The sequence below is a fragment of the Caretta caretta genome, chromosome 10 (assembly GCF_965140235.1).
Source record: "Caretta caretta isolate rCarCar2 chromosome 10, rCarCar1.hap1, whole genome shotgun sequence".
NCBI lineage: Eukaryota > Metazoa > Chordata > Testudines > Cheloniidae > Caretta > Caretta caretta.
In genome coordinates, this window is record NC_134215.1 from 78,897,134 (window position 1) to 78,914,499 (window position 17,366).

The 17,366-nt window shown below is 46.5% G+C and overlaps 1 protein-coding gene across 2 annotated transcripts in view; it reads right to left on the bottom strand.

Annotated features, from left to right (window-relative positions):
- Positions 1-17,366, bottom strand: part of IGDCC4 (immunoglobulin superfamily DCC subclass member 4) — a 194,108-nt gene that overhangs the window by 99,818 nt on the left and 76,924 nt on the right. For both annotated transcript variants that reach the window (XM_048866842.2, XM_048866840.2), the window contains exon 3: positions 8,332-8,473. In XM_048866842.2, coding sequence (XP_048722799.2) covers positions 8,332-8,473 — 142 coding nt within the window. The remainder of the gene's footprint in view (positions 1-8,331; positions 8,474-17,366) is intronic.

Sequence of the window (17,366 nt, forward strand, 5' to 3'; positions counted from 1 at the left end):
CCCCAGTGCTGTGGGGTTGCAGGTAGCTTAGAAGACCTCTGAGCCCTCTCTACAGGCAAACTTCCCCCCACCAGGGGCTCACTCACAGCTGAGGGTCCACTGGGCAGTGAATGAGGCCAACAACCAATGTAGTTCAACATTACCTACTCTACTGGCAAGTCTCAATGCCTGGCTTGATAGGAAGTTCCAGCAACCAGGGACGTAACAGCTACAGAGAAGGCTGCTGAAGAGTCTGTTTCCCCTGCCATCTGACACACATGTATGAGTAACAGACAAATATATTTGGCTATGCATGCAGACAGGTAACAGAATTAATTTGCCTATAGCCTACCAGCCACTCTGCTCTTCCCAGTTGTGAAACCCCCTATATTTGCCTTTGTTTGAACAAAGTGTCAGACCCGCTAAGCACCTTCTCCCGCAAACAGGATTTCAGGGAGTTGCCCTAGAATAAGGATCCAGGAACGCTTGTTTTAAGCAAACTCTTCATTAAATGATTTTCTGATATCTCAAAGCAGGAAGCTGCATTTTCTGCATGGAAGCCAAATGCAGGGGACCATGCACCCAACGTATGTACAAATAAGATACCGATAAGGAACTACTTCCTCCTGACAGCTCCAAAAATGAAAAGAAGTTTGCCCTGGAAGTCATGCTCTTTTGATCAGCAGACTCGGTTTGTAATAGAACGCTGGGTGAGGAGAAAGGGAAATGCAGACTAAGCAACGCCTACTTGCTTTAACAACTCCATGGGGGAGACAGCGCTGGCAGTTAGAGAGAACGACTGGGAGTCAGAAGTAGGGGGTTTTCTTCCCAGTTGCACCACTGATTCATTGGCTGGCCTCAGGCATGTAATTTTAATCTTTCTGTGCCTCAGTTTCTCCCTTCAGTAAAATACTATACAGCAGTGGTTCTCAACCTTTCCAGACTATTGTAGCCCTTTCAGGAGTCTGATTTGTCTTGAGTACCCTGAAGTTACACCTCACTTAAAAACCACTTGCTTACAAAGTCAGGCATAAAAATGCAAAACTGTCACAGCTCACTGTTACTGAAACATTGCTGATGTTCTCATTTTTACCATACAATTACAAAATAAATCAGTTGGAATATAAATATTGTACTTACATTTCAGTGTATAGTATATAGAGCCGTATAAACAAGTCATTATCTGTATGGAATTTTAGTCTGTACTGACTTCGCTCGTGCTTTTTATGTAGCCCGTTGTAAAACTAGGCAAATCTCTAGATGAGTTGATGCACCCCTTGGAAGACCTCTGTGTACCCCTGATTGAGAACCACTGCTATAAAAGTCTTACCTACCTCACGCTAGGGTTGCCAGGTGTCCGGTTTTTGACTCTGCTGAAGCTGCTCTGAATTTACAACAGGGCAGTGAAAAAGTGCTCACTGTTTCAAAAGAAATCACCAGCATGGGACATTTGCCCCAGAGGTGTAATTGGAATCCTGCTGGGATCATTCATAGCTTTCAGAATGGTATAAACTTTTCAGTTGTGCCTAGTGTAACTGAAATCAGGAGCTGGCCCTATAGGAGTAACTTAAAATAGTTTGATCAGGTGTAATAACAGAGGGGTCTGATCCTGAGTTGCTGTTAATCCACTGAGGTCAATGAAGCTAAGCCAAGTAACAGCAGCTTAGGATCCAGCCCACTATATTTAATAATAATCAGCACTTGAATAAAGCTGTTTACCCAGGGATCTCAAAGCAGTTTATATAGGAAGGCATTTCCCCGATCATCACTGAAGTGTTGAGAAGCGACTCAACTAGTCTCCCACAACAGGTCCAGGCCAGAGCTGGGGGTCAAACGCTGACTCCCAGTCACTAGACCACGCCTGGCAACTACTCGAAGCACGGCTCTGGCCACCCACCAACCAGGCTACCGTGGCTGACTATTGATGGATACATTGCTCTGTAATTAAAAACCCAGCTTATATGGCATTACACTGAATCATACACCTGATTAGCAATTAGCACAAAGAACAAGCTGGCTGTCAGGTTCTTCATTTTCTGCCTGGATTCCTACCCGGCAGCTTCTTTATTTCTTAATACAAGGCCCAAGCCTACGTGAGCCTTTTTAATTATAGATGAGACCCAGTTTTAATTGAAGAACGCCATCAGCAGAGCTGCAGAGCTTTGACAGGCAGCTCTGGGTTATGAGCCTTCATCGACGCACTGAAAGCGGATTGGTAAGGAAGGGGCAGCAGATATTCTGCCTGGGCGGAAGGGAGAGGAGAAGGCTGTTTTCATGGTCTCGTTGCTCTAATGCTCTACTCCAGCAAGTCCTGATGGGAAATTGAGCTGTTTCTAGCACGACACGTGGCACAGGTTCTCTGTTCACTGAGCCAGCTGCATCTTCAAGCATCAGCTCCCCCGTCTCGTGAACGCTGGCGGCTTCGAAGAGAGATCATTTTAAGGCAGCTCAGCCAGGGAAGTGATGCTGTCACCACGGGGCCCATCCTGCAGACCTTACTGACAGGAGTAATCTTGCTGGAGCCAGTGTGTCCACTCACATGAGTCAGGGCTGCAGGACCAGGCCACGTGTGCCCTTGACAGGACAGCATTATCCAGAGAGACACTGTGGGGGCTCGTTGGCTGAATGCAGCGGCACTAAGCCAAATATTTCTCTCTCTGTCGAAAGAGAGCTCCCCAGTGCGATGAGATTTATTTTTATCGCGCATCTGCTCTGAGTGTGCGTAATTACTATCAGCATATTTCAAACACTAGGAAAGGCATCTACCGGTTCCAAATAGAGAAGTCAAACACACTTCCAAAAGCATATGGCTGAGATCCATTATGTAATCGCTTTCTGCCTTGCGAGGAGGGGTTCCGATCCTAGAGCCGCCTGTCGAGATGGAAAATCCAGTTTACAAAAAAAAACAACCAACCAGAAACCCACCAATGTCCTCAGAGGGAGTTTAACACAATTAGCTCTCACAGCCGGTTTTCGGTAGCATGCCCAGTGTGCTCAGTACAAACTAAACACGGGCTCCAAAAAGCTCACAATCAAAGGGTCTGTCTACGACGACAGGCTACATCAGAGGCTAGCTGCTCAAATACATATCCAGGGCCCCCAGGCAGCATTATACAGCCCATGCTGCAGAACCTTTCACTGCTGTTGTTATCTGAGCTAGCTGAATCAAAGTTAGGTCAGGTATGTCTACACATGCTGCAGTCACACCTCTGACTGCAGTGTAGACATATCTAAGAGGCACACTGACCGGAGGAGGGGTACCACATAGAGGTAAACATGATGGTACACTGCAATGTATGATCCATCTATCTGTGTGTATGTGTTGTGTAGACTACCCTCAATTACTCAGCCTTGCCACTGTTTCCTTTAGGAGTCCTAACCGCAGGAAGGGCATCGGGAGAGTTACCAGGTCTTAGCATAAAGAAAAACCTCAAGGTCACCAGCTATCCAATATGTTTAACACAATCATTTTTGAGAGCCCTAAAGTACGGAGAGGGCTTCTAAGTACAGCCACTACTAGTGACTGTATTTCCAACCTAAATGCAAGATATGTGACATACTGCTCTCCCAAGGAAAGCACAGGCGTGCAAGAGAAAGACGTCTTTGTACTTGATCTTTCCCAACAGATCTCAAAGCTTCCAGCTATTTGCGCTCACCACAGCCATGCTCATCAACTAGAGACTTCAAAAGAATTTGGGGTAGGCATTTATTTCCCACTGCAATGTAGCAAAGTTTGCCGAATGATTCAGAGTTTTAGGGAAACTATGGCATAATGCTTTTTTTAGTACACAAAGAGCAGACATAGCCTTTCTGTCCAAATGACCTTCATTGCAGGTTAGGATAGAAATAAAAAACTAAAGTAAAGTCTCCATAAAAACAGATTTCAGAGTAGCAGCCATGTTAGTCTGTATCCGCAAAAAGAAAAGGTGGACTTGTGGCACCTTAGAGACTAACAAATTGATTTGAGCGTAAGCTTTCGTGAGCTACAGCATGGAAAACTGCATGCATCCGATGAAGTGAGCCATAACTCACGAAAGCTTATGCTCAAATAAATTTGTCAGTCTCTAAGGTGCCACGAGTCCTCCTTTTCTTTTCATAAAAACAGAGATCATACTGCCAGTGAACTCGTGGCCCCACTGAAATCAATCGGAGTTTTGCCACCGACTTCCTCTAGGGTGACCAGGTGTCTGGTTTTCAAGCAGAACATGCGGTCGAAAAGGGACCTTGGCGGCTCCAGTCAGGACCGCCAATCGGGCCGTTAAAAGTCCGATCGGCGGTGCTGCGGAGCTAAGGCAGGCTAGACCCTACCTGTCCTGGCTCAACGCTGCACTCCAGAAGCAGCCAGCAGGTCTGGCTCCTAGGCGTGGGCGGCCAGGAAGCTCCGCATGCTGCCCCCGCCCCAAGCATCGGTTCCGCATTCCCATTGGCTTTTTATTAGCTGATAACTTCTAACTCTACAAGTAGCTTTGCGTGTGATGCGGCTCTTCAAATATTTTGGTCAAAGACCAAAAAAAAAAAAAAAATGGCTCTCCTTCTTTGAAAGATTGCCGATCCCGAGCTAGAGCTTTCTTCAGGCCATTGTGCATGACTTGGAGGGTTTCTGTGTCTGATGATGTCTGTATCTCTTCACAGAGCCTCATCCAGTAATGATCTGCACAGTGTCTGCCTGCTCGCTGCACCTCAGGTTCTGCATGTCGAAGTCTCACTTTGGTGCTCCCTGTTGGCTTATTGTGTTCCAGGTAGGCTCTGTACTTAATGTTGATGAGAGGTAATAGTTCCGCTTCATTTTCTTCAAACCGGTCCCTTTTTAATGGTCTCTTTCCCCCAAATGTAGCTAAAAGCTGTTTCATGGATTGTTGTTATAGATTCATAGATATTAAGGTCAGAAGGGACCATTATGATCATCTAGTCCGACCTCCTGCACAACGCAGGCCACAGAATCTCACCCACCCACTCCTGCGAAAAACCTCTCACCTATGTCTGAGCTATTGAAGTCCTCAAATCGTGGTTTAAAGACTTCAAGGAGCAGAGAATCCTCCAGCAAGTGACCGGTGCCCCATGCTACAGAGGAAGGCGAAAAACCTCCAGGGCCTCTTCCAATCTGCCCTGGAGGAAAATTCCTTCCCGACCCCAAATATGGTGATCAGCTAAACCCTGAGCATACAGGCAAGATTCACCAGCCAGATACCCAGGAAATAATTTTCTATAGTAACTCAGATCCCACCCCATCTAACATCCCATCACAGGCCATTGGGCCTATTTACCATGAATAGTTAAAGATCAATTAATTACCAAAATCATATTATCCATCATTCCATCTCCTCCATAAACTTATCGAGTTTAATCTTAAAGCCAGATAGGTCTTTTGCCCCCACTGCTTCCCTTGGAAGGCTATTCCAAAAGTTCACGCCTCTGATGGTTAGAAACCTTCATCTAATTTCAAGTCTAAACTTCCCAATGACCAGTTTATATCCATTTGTTCTTGTGTCCACACTGGTACTGAGCTTAAATAAGTCCTCTCCCTCTCCAGTATTTATCCTTCTGATATATTTATAGACAGCAATCATATCTTAAATCTTCCCAAAACTCCTCTGCCTTCTCCGGCAATGACTTCCCATGCATGCTAAGTTCAAAAGCCTTCACCAGCTCCTGGCATTTCCTCTGGTTTTTGGTGTTAATAGTGTTGATTTTGGGCTTGCTCCTAGGTTTTGCTCTATGTAGCTTCTTGGCTGTAATCTTCACATTGCTAATGATCTAGGCGTGGTCAGCATCACAATCAGCGCTGCGGAACGTGCAAGTGTTCTGCACTAAGGGTAGGTCTTTCCTCCTGACAATAACAAGGGTTAACTGGTGCCAGTGCCTGATTGTGGATGTCGCCATGACACTTTGTGGCGACCTTTTCCTGTAAAATATGAATTGGTAATGCACATTTGGTTTTGGGCACAGAATTCAAGAAGTCGTTGGCCGCTCTCATTCATCTTGCCAATGCTCAGATCTCCTAGGCAATCTAGCCATGAGTTGTTGTCTGCACCTACTCTTGCATTAAAGTCACCAAGGAGGAAAAGTTGCTCAGTTGATGGTATTCTTTTGATGACTTGATGCAAAGCGTTGTAAAATATATCCTTCTCCTTGGGGCTAGATTTGAGTGTTGGTGCATAGGCACTAATGATGTTGACAGAGCCAATGGTCATCTACAGTTCAAGTGAGATGATATGCTCTGACTTCCCAATGGGTGTTTCTAGGAGCTTTACCCACTTGTTTCTCACAGCGAGACACCGTGCAGACGATTTTCTTTGCTGCTTTTACCTTGCCAAAAGAAGGTGTAATTGGCCTCTTGGAGAGAACCAGCATCTGCAAGTCTTGTTTTCTGGAGTGCTGCAATGTCAACGTTGAGTTTGCACAGCTCTCAGTCTATCAAAACTGACTTCCATATGCTGCTTGTGTATTGTAGGTCATCATCATCTGTCGGAGCGCAAATGTACACACTTCCAAAGGCCCAGTCAGATGCCTACACAAAGATGAGCTGCAAAAATCAGTGGCCAGCTTAAGGCTTGCCTGGAATCTGGTATTGCAGAGCGATTCTGGGTTAAGGCTGCCACCTGAGACAGGTAAGCTCGCCCAGCATTCTGAGACCCTTAGGCACGAGGGGTGTGGCTGATGGACGGAGCAAACGTTCCGTGGCCAGCACGTCCTTGGGAACACTTAATTCTTTCAAAAGCCGATTGTATAAAGTCAACAACTGAAAGCAAATCTCCCTGAAATAGTATATTAGCTAAACATGATTTAACAGCAAGATCTGAAGCCAATGATTATGTCTGGCTGTTACAAGGAAAGCAATTTTCAAGCCGCCTATGTTGAAAGCAATCTCCAAGCAAGTAATTTCACAACATCCATCGAGCTGTCATATTAAAAAGCCATTGCCCTATCTATGGCATGCTTCCCTCCCCAACCCCACCCCACCTTTTTTTTAAAAAAAAACACTTATTTTTCTTCTCATACAAAGCAACAACCTCCCACAAGCTTCAGATCGCCACATGACAGCCTCAAGGATATAAACAGCTATTCTTACAGAAACATCCTTTGTTCCCAAATCATTTCTGAATCTCGTTGTTTTTTTTTTAATCCCTTCCTCCCCCTGCTCATCACGTGGGTTAACTTTCCTCTCTGGGGGAATGACTCTTTCTGCAGAAAATGAAACCTACCGAACTTTAAGGGACTAAAGGACAATGTCATCATTAGATCCATAGAAATCTACAAAGTCTGCCGATCAGCCACTAGTCCCCGGGGTCCTCCTCTCCTTCCCACACTACACACACTTTGTTTCAGACAAAGAAGCAGGGCAGAAGGAATTTTTTTAAAAAATTATTTATGTATTTTGCTAACAGAAAGTCCACGTTCTGACTGGATAGTCCCAGAGGATCCACTGACAGAAGCTTTAAGCCCTTGTTAAATCTCTGAGGGAAACAGGTTGAGAAAGAGAATTTGGAAATGTCTTCAGAACCAAACTCTGCATTCAGCTCCACCTGTGAAACACCACATCCCACATTGCACAGTTTAGCGACAGCCACGCAATCTCAGTTGGCCATGGATTTATTACAAAACACCACCTTCGGCACCAACCCTGCAAAGACACACGCTCAACTCTATGCATGGCAAGTAGACCCAATGCAGTCAATGGGGCTACTCACCATGCAGGACGTTAAGCACGTCCTTAAATCTTTGCAGGACCAAAAACTTGACAAAATATCAAATGTCTGCATTTCCTTGACACTCTTTATGCCGTTTGTCTCCTTCGCTATTTCTCTCTGTTGCCAGAGTGTCCAAGTCCCAGCCAATCATTAAACACACTGAATGGGCAAAAGGATACTTACAAACTGTCCAGAGTTGGTTTACTATTGCACACAAGCCTTTGATGAATGGGCATCTGGCACTCAACAATCCTGTTTGAGTTTGTGTGATTATTAGTCAATTTCACTTCCACGAAATTATCCATTTCAACTTATACAGTAGCTCTAATGCGGCAAATACCGCAGGGGAAGGGCATATTCTGGGGGAGGGCAGTTTCTTTTCTTTTTTCAAAGTTTTATGGATACATTTCTGTTGGTTCTGAGAACATTGGTCCTGCTTTGAGCAGGGGGTTGGACTAGATGACCTCCTGAGGTCCCTTCCAACCCTGATATTCTATGATTCTATGATTTGTCCTTACAAAGTGTAACTTTTAGGTCCAAAACTGCCCTGACACTGCTCCTTAAATTCCAGATTTTTATAAAAGACACTCATCTCTTAATTTTTTTATTATTAATTATTATTAATTATTATTATTAACCCCCCAAAAAACCACTAGCCACTCACCTGGGCTCTGCAGGAACAGCCGCTTGATCCTTCTCCCAGGTGATGACAGGGGAGGGCAGTCCTTCGATCCGACACTCAAATCGGACCATACCATTTTCTTCCACTGTCTGAGACTCTGGCTGTTGAAAAAAACGGGATAAACCTGGAAAAAAGAAGAGAGTTAATGCCCTGACATTTGTGCTCTGAGAAACAAACGCATTTTCAGACAGAATAGAAGAGAATTCATGTTTTCTCACACACACACATCTATAATAACGGAATGTACAAGCTAGGAAGACTTCTGTTATGTGGTAAAACTCGGGACTACAAAACAACCAGGCTGGACAAGAGAAATGCAATTCCTCACTGTCCTCCAACCCACTAGCTGGCATGCCCTTAACAAGCCTGGGTGTGTTACCAGAGGCATCTGAACATGCAAATTGGCCTCCTGCCTCATTTTTGCTGTAAATGTAACCGAATGGCAGAAGCAGCAGGTCCTTTGTCTGCCTGCCCAGCTGCTTTGCTAAATGGCCCTTCGGTTTCCAGTCATCCCGTTAGAAATGGGGAGAAGGATACTTTCTTGACCGCCAACCAAGTCTGAAACCCAGCTTGTTTTTGGATGAGCCCCAAAATTTGTGCAGAGAAGGGTGAATTTGACCCATTCAGCTCTGCCCAGCACAAGTGTTGCATACATGAGTGTAAAGCAGGAGGACCCACTTGTGCATTAATTGATGTTACATGAGCACCTGGAGGCCACACCCAAGGTCAGGCCCTGCTGGGCTAGGTACTGCATGGGCACATAGTGAAACACACTCTCTGCCCTGAAGAGTTTATAAGCTAAGGGAGTATTATCAGTGCCATTGCACAGATGGAGACCTGAGGCACTGAAAGGTGAAGGGACTGGCCCAAGGTCACACAGGGAGTGTGGCAGAGCCAGGAGCTGAAACCTGCCTGCTGAGCGCCAATCCAGTGCTTTACCCACAAGGCTGTTCTGCCTCTCACCAAGGAGCTGATTTGCTGCGAGGCCTACTTTAGCAGGAGTGAGGCCACAGAGGAGCGCATGTACCTAAATGCCTTGTCACAATGAAGAGAGGTGAGCTTCCCTCCTAACACACACCCAAGCCCAGCTCCCTTTGTCAAGTTTTGCTTCTTAGAGTAAGGGGCTTGAGACCTGCTTCTGCTCTTGCTTCTCTTTCACCCATGATTAGTGGGAGAAGGATCGGGCACCAGGGCAGATCTGAATGGACACTAAAATGCATGGCAAAACTCCCACTGAGTTCAATGGCGCAAGACTAGTGCTCCGGATCACAGCTATTTTCTGCTCAGTGTCCTGCATCGCACAAAGAACTGCAGGATCAAGGCCACAGAAATGTGCACTGATATATACAGTTGGCCAGGCTATTAAATAATGCACCTGTAAAATGTCTTAGTCACACAATGGACTTTCGAACACAACATGCAGACATCCTTAATAGGCTGTGGAAAGCTTTTATTCTCCTCAACCCGAAGAGTTAGAATTTGTTTTAAATGCATCTCCATTAAACTGCCTATGACATTAAACCTATCCTGCCTTACAAATGCTCTGTGCCATCCTAGAACACAAAGGACTGTAGCACCAAAATGCACAGCAAAGGTCTAAGCTAGAAAACATCGAATTCTGTTGCTCTGCCAAGCATAAAATTGTACTCAGCAGGTTCAACTTCTACCTGCCATGAGTGATCCTTTAACATTAGTGTGAAATTATTTATTACACTGATTTATTACTCCCCCCAAAAACAAGAATTGTCACTGAAGAAACTGATTCTCCTAACCCCTGGAAATAGAAATGCGGTGGTGAGGTTCTTTTCTTTTTAATTATTAGTTGCTACTGCACAGATAACTGAAAACTGCCCCACTGACTTTCTCTCTCTCTCTCTCTCTCTCTCTCACACACACACACACACTTAATTGAGGTTGAAGCATGAGAAAGGATGTCAGTCAAAAAAAATCATGATTTACAAAATCATCCGCACGTCTATTGGTTTGTAGTTTACAACTTTTTACAAAAATAAGACAACTTTTGTGTTTCTGATCCCAGAACCAGTTTAAAGTGTGATATGATTTTTATTTTACTATATTTTTAGACCATATTCATGCTAAAAATGAAAGGTCCAAAGGGCAAAATGTGTGTATTGCACAAGTAGGCCTTTTAAAATATCGGGTTTCACCTGTTTTTGTGTGCAAATATTAATTTTTTTTAACAGACATGAACATGCAGCAGTGCTCACTCACCCTTGGAGCGCCCCCTTCTGTCAGTGTGGGATGTTGCTACTCTCTTGTTCTCCAGCTCCTCCTGCAGGCCGCCTGCCCCTGGCCCTGCCCTCTGGCCAAGTCACCTAAGTTCAGACCCCTCCCTCCTGGGCAGGGCCGTCTCTAGGGAGTATGGGGTCCAGGGCGGAAGTGACAGATTCATCTCTTCCTGGACCAACCGTACTGGCCAATCGCACCGGCCCGCGGGGCCCCCCAAAGCGCGGGGCCTGGAGCGGTCGCCCCAATTCGCCCTACCGAAGGGATGGCTTTGCTCCTGGGACATCACAGATAAGCCCGAACTAAACTGAACAATTCTTCTGCCTTCCTGGGCTACTGAAGTTTTCTCTTCTCTGCTTACAAACCCTGTCTTAGGGTTCCCGCCTACAGGAGCCTACTATGTTCCATTTAAGTTTCCCTCCATACGAGAGTCCTGCCTTCTCCACAGTCTCTCCCTGGAGCTTGCCCCTTTTTTCATGGCCCGCCACAGGAACCAATTCTGTCCTGGTGGCCTTCTTTAGTCTGCCGACCCAGGACTTTCCGGAAGCAGAGGCGAAAACTCCCTAACTCCTCTTTCCTGGGTCTTCCCTCCACAACTGAGCTCCCTCAAGGTGTGTCTACACTGCACTTAAAAACCCACTAGAACCTGTGAGGTGGGAGGGTCCCAGAGCCAAGGCTCCAGCCCAAGCCTGCACCTCTACACCACAATTAAAAAGCCCCTTAGCCCGAACCCGAGTTCGTCAGCATGGACCAGCTGTGGGTCTGTAATTGCCATGTAGACAGACATCCCCTCAGTCTATTTATAAGGCCTAACTCTGCCTCTTCTGGCCAGGAGGCAATTAGCTAATCAGCGCCCCCCAGGAGCGGAGCATGTTTAACTGGGGTTTTATCCTTTACCTTGCAGACAATGGGAGTTAAGCCCCATCACAGCACAAAATAGCAAAAGAAAAACCCAACCCCTAAGCATGGAGGCTATGAATTATATGAATAACCTATTGAACATTTAAACACTCTTAACTGAGGACAGGGTTAGCACCATCCTCATGAATTTTCCAGGGGGAATTTTCTTTGCATGTAAAACAAATTTTAAGAAACCCATTGTTTTCTTGGAAGAGTTTGAAAAAGAAGTGATCAGTTAAGGCTCTAGTTCAGCCATACATTGAAGTATTTGCTTACGTCTATCCCAACAGCACAAAATAATCAACAACATCTCATGATAATACTAATACCCAGCTCACACATAGCACTTTTCATCAATAGATCTCAATCTGCTTTACAAACGAGCTTAGGATCATTAGCCCCATTTTACAGATGGGAAACCAAGGCACGGGGATGGGAAATGCCTTGCCCAAGGTCACCCAGCAGCTCAGTGGCAGAACCCAGGTCTCCTGGGTCCCAGTCCAGTGCTCTGTCCATCAGGACACACTGCCCCCCACCCCCTGTACGTAGTGTCCATTGACTGCAACAGGACTTAAGCACATACTGAAATATGATGCTGAAGCGGGGCCATGACATTTAAAATACAACACATACAATGCACAGGGATCCAAGCACACTTTACACACTAGTCCTGTCTACACTAGGAAAACAACCTGTCATTGACAACAGGTGTTAACAATGGATCCCATCCTTAACTCTTCTCAGTTGGTGTGAAAAATGGTTTTGCCACGAGTACAGACAGGGCCAAATCATTTTTAGCTCTCGATAAAGCCTGCCAGACCCCACATTCCTGTAAAGGCCAAAGGGTAGGGAGAAGGGAGAGAGAGACCGCTGTTTTCACAGAACAGCAGTAAAAACAATCCACTTAATTTAAACAAAAAACGACACCTCGCTCCTTTCCACTTATTAACCACACACCTGGGGGCAGATCCTCAGGTAGTCCACCGGAGCAATGGTAATATGCAGATCTGCCCCAGATTTATATCCTGTCTTCACACACAGTAGCAACTGCTTGCACACATTACTCAATGGAAAGTCTGAGTAAATACCCCGGAACAGTTTTTATCCACTTCAGGCTGCGTTCTTTTTTTGTTGATCACCACTGTTATCGATGGGGCCAGGGGTATGTTTTGTTCAGGGCTAGGTTATTACATCTGGTAAAATACACGGCAGTGGATGAACAGTGAGCAGGGATTTTGATCTCCACGCCTGTAGTTATTGAGTACAATGTATCCAGGAGGATTATGTTCACTATTTAACACAAGCAATAGTGAGGTTGCTTCCTTCACTCCCATGAATCACTAGCCCTCCATTCACAAAAACATCCCTATTCAGCATGTGCTTAAATCCCACTGAAGCCAAATTCCTGTCAAAGTTAAGCACGTGCTTAAATGCTGTCCTAAATCCAGGCCTAGGTAGAGTGAAGGATCCTCTCCACCATAAACTAAGTACAGGAAGACTGGATGGCACAGGGGGGCTGTAACGGGTTATCAAGCTCTAACTTTTAAGAGCCTCTTTTCACTGACTTCAAAGGGCATTGGACCAGGCCCTAAGTCAGCCAAGAGCAGCTGGTGGCATCAGTCTGGTACTTTGAGGGCCGTTCTGAATTACTCCCCTAAGTCTGGCACCTTTGCTGGCAGTCTCAGAAGACAGGCCAAGGGCTGAACGGTGAACCCCTCCTTCGAAAGATGGCCCAGCCAGAGCAGAGCTGGGACACACTGGCTGGGCAGCCTGTGGCAGGGTGGTTTGCTGCTACCCATGGTACGTGAACAGGGGACACACCTGTGGTACGACACGCTCACTCAGCAGCCTACAAAGGGAAGCTTTGCCCATCACAGCTATTGCAAGAGATCCTGCTCTTTCATACACAGCGGAGATGGAGCATGGGTGGACACAGACCAATCAGTGGGGTCCCCTCACTCTGTCCTGTCACAAGGCCGGTAACTGGCTGCTATTCTGTACCCTCAACTATTTAGCCGCTTAGAGCGTCCACGTCGATGCACATGAATGTTTTCAGAACTGACCACTGAGAACTGGATCTGTTCCAGTCCCATCAGCCTCCCGGCTCAGGGCACCAGCAAAGCCAGGCTGAGAACGTCCCCACGAGGACCCTCCCCGTAGGATGTGGATGGGCCTGACCAAACATTACCGCTGACTAAGCGGTGCAGCGCCACCCCCACGCAGCACAAAACACAACACAGCATGTGTGTAAGACACATCAGAACTGCCAGGCCCAGCGACCAAGTGGCAGCTCCTTGCAAGGGGATCTGAGCTTGGCTCCACGGCAGGCCATTCCCAGGGTCAGCAGAGACTGGGAGGGCAGCAGGAGCAGCGTGCTTAGCCTCTGGAACGGTAGGGAGAAGGAGCGCTAACTCGGTGTTGCTCTCAACCACCCTCTTGGGAGCTGTGATGGCAGGCTCCAGAAGCAGCAGCTTCCAGCCCTCCTCAGCAGAGACCAGGACTGCAAAGCAGCACACTGAAGGGTGAAAGAGGTGGGTGGTGAGAGGGGAAATGAGGAATCTTGTTCCCCTGGACCAGAGGAAAAAAGCAAGTGCTAGGCAGCATGAACAGGGCCTCTCTAGCTAGCTCAATAGTGCATTGAACGAAAACCCTGGATCCAAGCACCTCAACTTTGGAGACGCTTGAGATCGGGCTCCAGATACCCCAGGCCAGACTCCACAGAGGATTTACTGCTCCTGGGGATAGGGAATGTTAACATTTAACATACCGCAGAGCCAGTCACCTTGGTATTTTGAACTCCCCAAATTTACTGTGCATCTCCGAGAAGAGTCTTTGAAAACGTCCACTTTCAAAGCACCCAGCCCTCCTGGGCTCTGCTCCTGCAAACCAAGGTTCAGACCAGGGTTCCTGGCCCTGGCACCTGTGCATTTGCCCTCTAACGTACAATCTACTTTTCCCCGGCAATATGGAGGACGATGGCGCAGCCCAGCTACAGAAGCACTGAGCCCTAGGCCAAAATGTTTCTAACAGGAGCCACACAATACAATGGGATCCAAGCACACTTTAAGGCCCCCCCTTTGGGCGTTGATTTCTGCTGGCTGCATGGTGAAACAAGGAATCACGAGACAAAGCAAACGCAGTGGGAGTTCGCTGGAGAAACAGCCACGTAAGAACTGTTCCTCTGTGGGGTAGTACCGGATTTTGCTAGGAGTTCCATTGAAATCAGCAGGACTAGTCATTAAGTACAATACTCCTCAGGGTATGTCAGGGTTTCAAAATCTGGCCCTGAGGTAGGATCCAGGGCTGAAGCCTGCACAGCATCGCTCACCATTTTACCACAATGCCATTTTTCAGGGCCTCAGGGTCAGGAATTGATGGAACTGATTTGTGGAGAAACAAGGGCATTGAAGGGGCAAGGTGACTGGCATGGAATGGTGAAAGACATGAACGTATTCATCATTATTTAAACCACTCTGTCAGGTTTAGCCGAAAGTTTTCATTCAGCCTTGCAAATCTATCATGAAAATTGACCAGCCCAGCCATAAAACCTACTTTTCCTCCCTTCCCATGATGACGGCTAGAACGAAAAACTTCATATTTTACTCTCCTGTCGCCAAAGTTACACACTGCAGGTGAGCGAGTGCCGTTCTGCAAGGCTGCCTTCATATAAAATGTCAATACATGCTGCACTTTTATTAGTGGCACATTCAAACCAAGCCCTCGACCCTCCACTGACATTTTACACTCAGCTGGAGCTAAGCCCCCTTCGATCACACTTTTAACCCTGTCTCAAGAGGTGACTGCGGTACAGTGACATGCCTATACCCCACCCTTCTCCCCAGAGGTCAGTCTGATCAGTACAGAAGGCTCTGAGCTTGGAGAGATTCCCTGCCAGAGACATTATACCCTGGTCAGAAAATGTAGTCTATGCATGGAATTTCAGCCTTCTCAAAAACGCCTCTCTGGTCTTTCGCGCTGCATTTTGCCACCAAATTCTGTCTCCATTTATTTTCTCCCTTTGTTCCTTTTATAATTATTAGTATTAATTTCTAGGATGGTGGCATCCAGAGGCCTCAGCTGAGACTGGGGCCCCACTGAGACACTGTAGAAACCCACTGTAACACAACCCCAGCCAGAACAGCTTACACTCCAAATAGACAAGACTAGCAAAGAGTGGGAGGGGAAACTGAGGCCTAGAGAGATGAAGTGACTTGCCAGAGGCCACCCAGCAGGCTAGTACCAGGGCTAGGAATGGAACTCAGATCTCCTGAGCCCTAGCCCAATGCCCTCTCCATGCTGCCTGTCTAAGTTTTGTAGGATCTGCTCCTGCTTCTCATACACACACCGATCTCCCAATGACTAGTAACGATACGCAGAGCCTTTGACCTTTAGTTTTCTGCTTCCAAGTCAGGTCAGCGGTGACTCAAAGTAACATCTGCCTGTGTGTGCAATGAGTCAGTAGTCTCAGTAGAGGACCCCCCAAAACCCACCATAATAACTGAAGCGGTAGTAGGCAATCTGTGCCTACACCAAGGAGTAAATGGACCAAGGAGTGAAACTACCCTCTCATGCTGGAGGTGCTCATTCCAGGATGGGTTACAAGCAAACTGGTGGGCAAGGAGAGAAACTTGCACTGCCTTTCCACAGCGTGCTCTGCAGTGAGGACTTTGCTCTCTGGGGCTGCCAGTCCGGCATCTTTCCTCAACACTTAAAATGTTTTATGACTCTTTTTTTTCTTTTTTTTGGGGGGGGGGGGCGGGGGAGGAGTGACTCCAATTCTGCATGTCCTTTAATATCAGTGGACGTGCAATTTAACTAAAACTACTATTCCTTTAACCAACTGGAACGCAGGAGAGACAAGCCTACAAGCAAGTTTGTGTCTACTCTTATTGTAAGCTTGTGTGGCCCTCCTAACACAATTGCACTACACCAGTAACACAGATTACACATTATGCATATAACGTGGCACGTCGACACCCATTTTCAGCTTCTGCCAGCAGAAACGTGATACAGTACAGCATCATTCCTTCCAGACACAGCAAATATGTTCACCTAACACCTACAATTATTGTAATTTTATAGATCCTCCCTCGCAAACAGTTTAAAGTAAATTAACAGCTTTCACAAATGTCGTGATTAACAGGTAGAGAGAGATACCTTTCTGCAGCGAAAACAACACACTGCGTACTTTCAGTTTGGGGGTATTTAGGGCTCTGAGAAACCTGCAAATCTAATTAAGTGACTAAACATCTATTTACATAGTAAAGAGATTTGAACTAGCAGTCATTACAGATTAACCAGGTCTCATTTGTAACAGTAACCCCTAAAATCAGTGGATTGACTCTGCCATGTGGCCAGGATATAACCTTTGGTATCCCTGATGCATGGCATGTGACTGACACCAGTAGATAAAGATCAGCCTCTTACACCAGCCCTCTTGCATGTCATATGCAGTGTTGCTGTAGCCGTGTCAGTCCCAGGATATTAGAGAGACAAGATGGGTGAGGTAACGTCTTTTATTGGACCAACTTCTGTTGGAGAGAGAGACAAGTTTTCAGGCCCAGACCTGAAGAAGAGCTCTGTGTGGCTCAAAAGCTTCTCTCTCTCACCAACAGAAGCTGGTCCAATAAAATAGACTGCCTCACCCACCTTGTCTCTCTTGCATTGACTATGTTGTGCCCAAACCTTTGGCAAAAACAAGGCCACCTGACTCCATTCGCTTGTCCAGGAAGTGGTGGAAGTGCTGCCAAACTTCCCAGGGAGCCTTGCCAAGAACTCAGAGAGGGTGAAATATCCCACACTGCTGCCTGTGGCAGGGTTCAGTATCCGCTGTCTCCAGTGGCCACTGCTACATCATCTACGCTACAAAG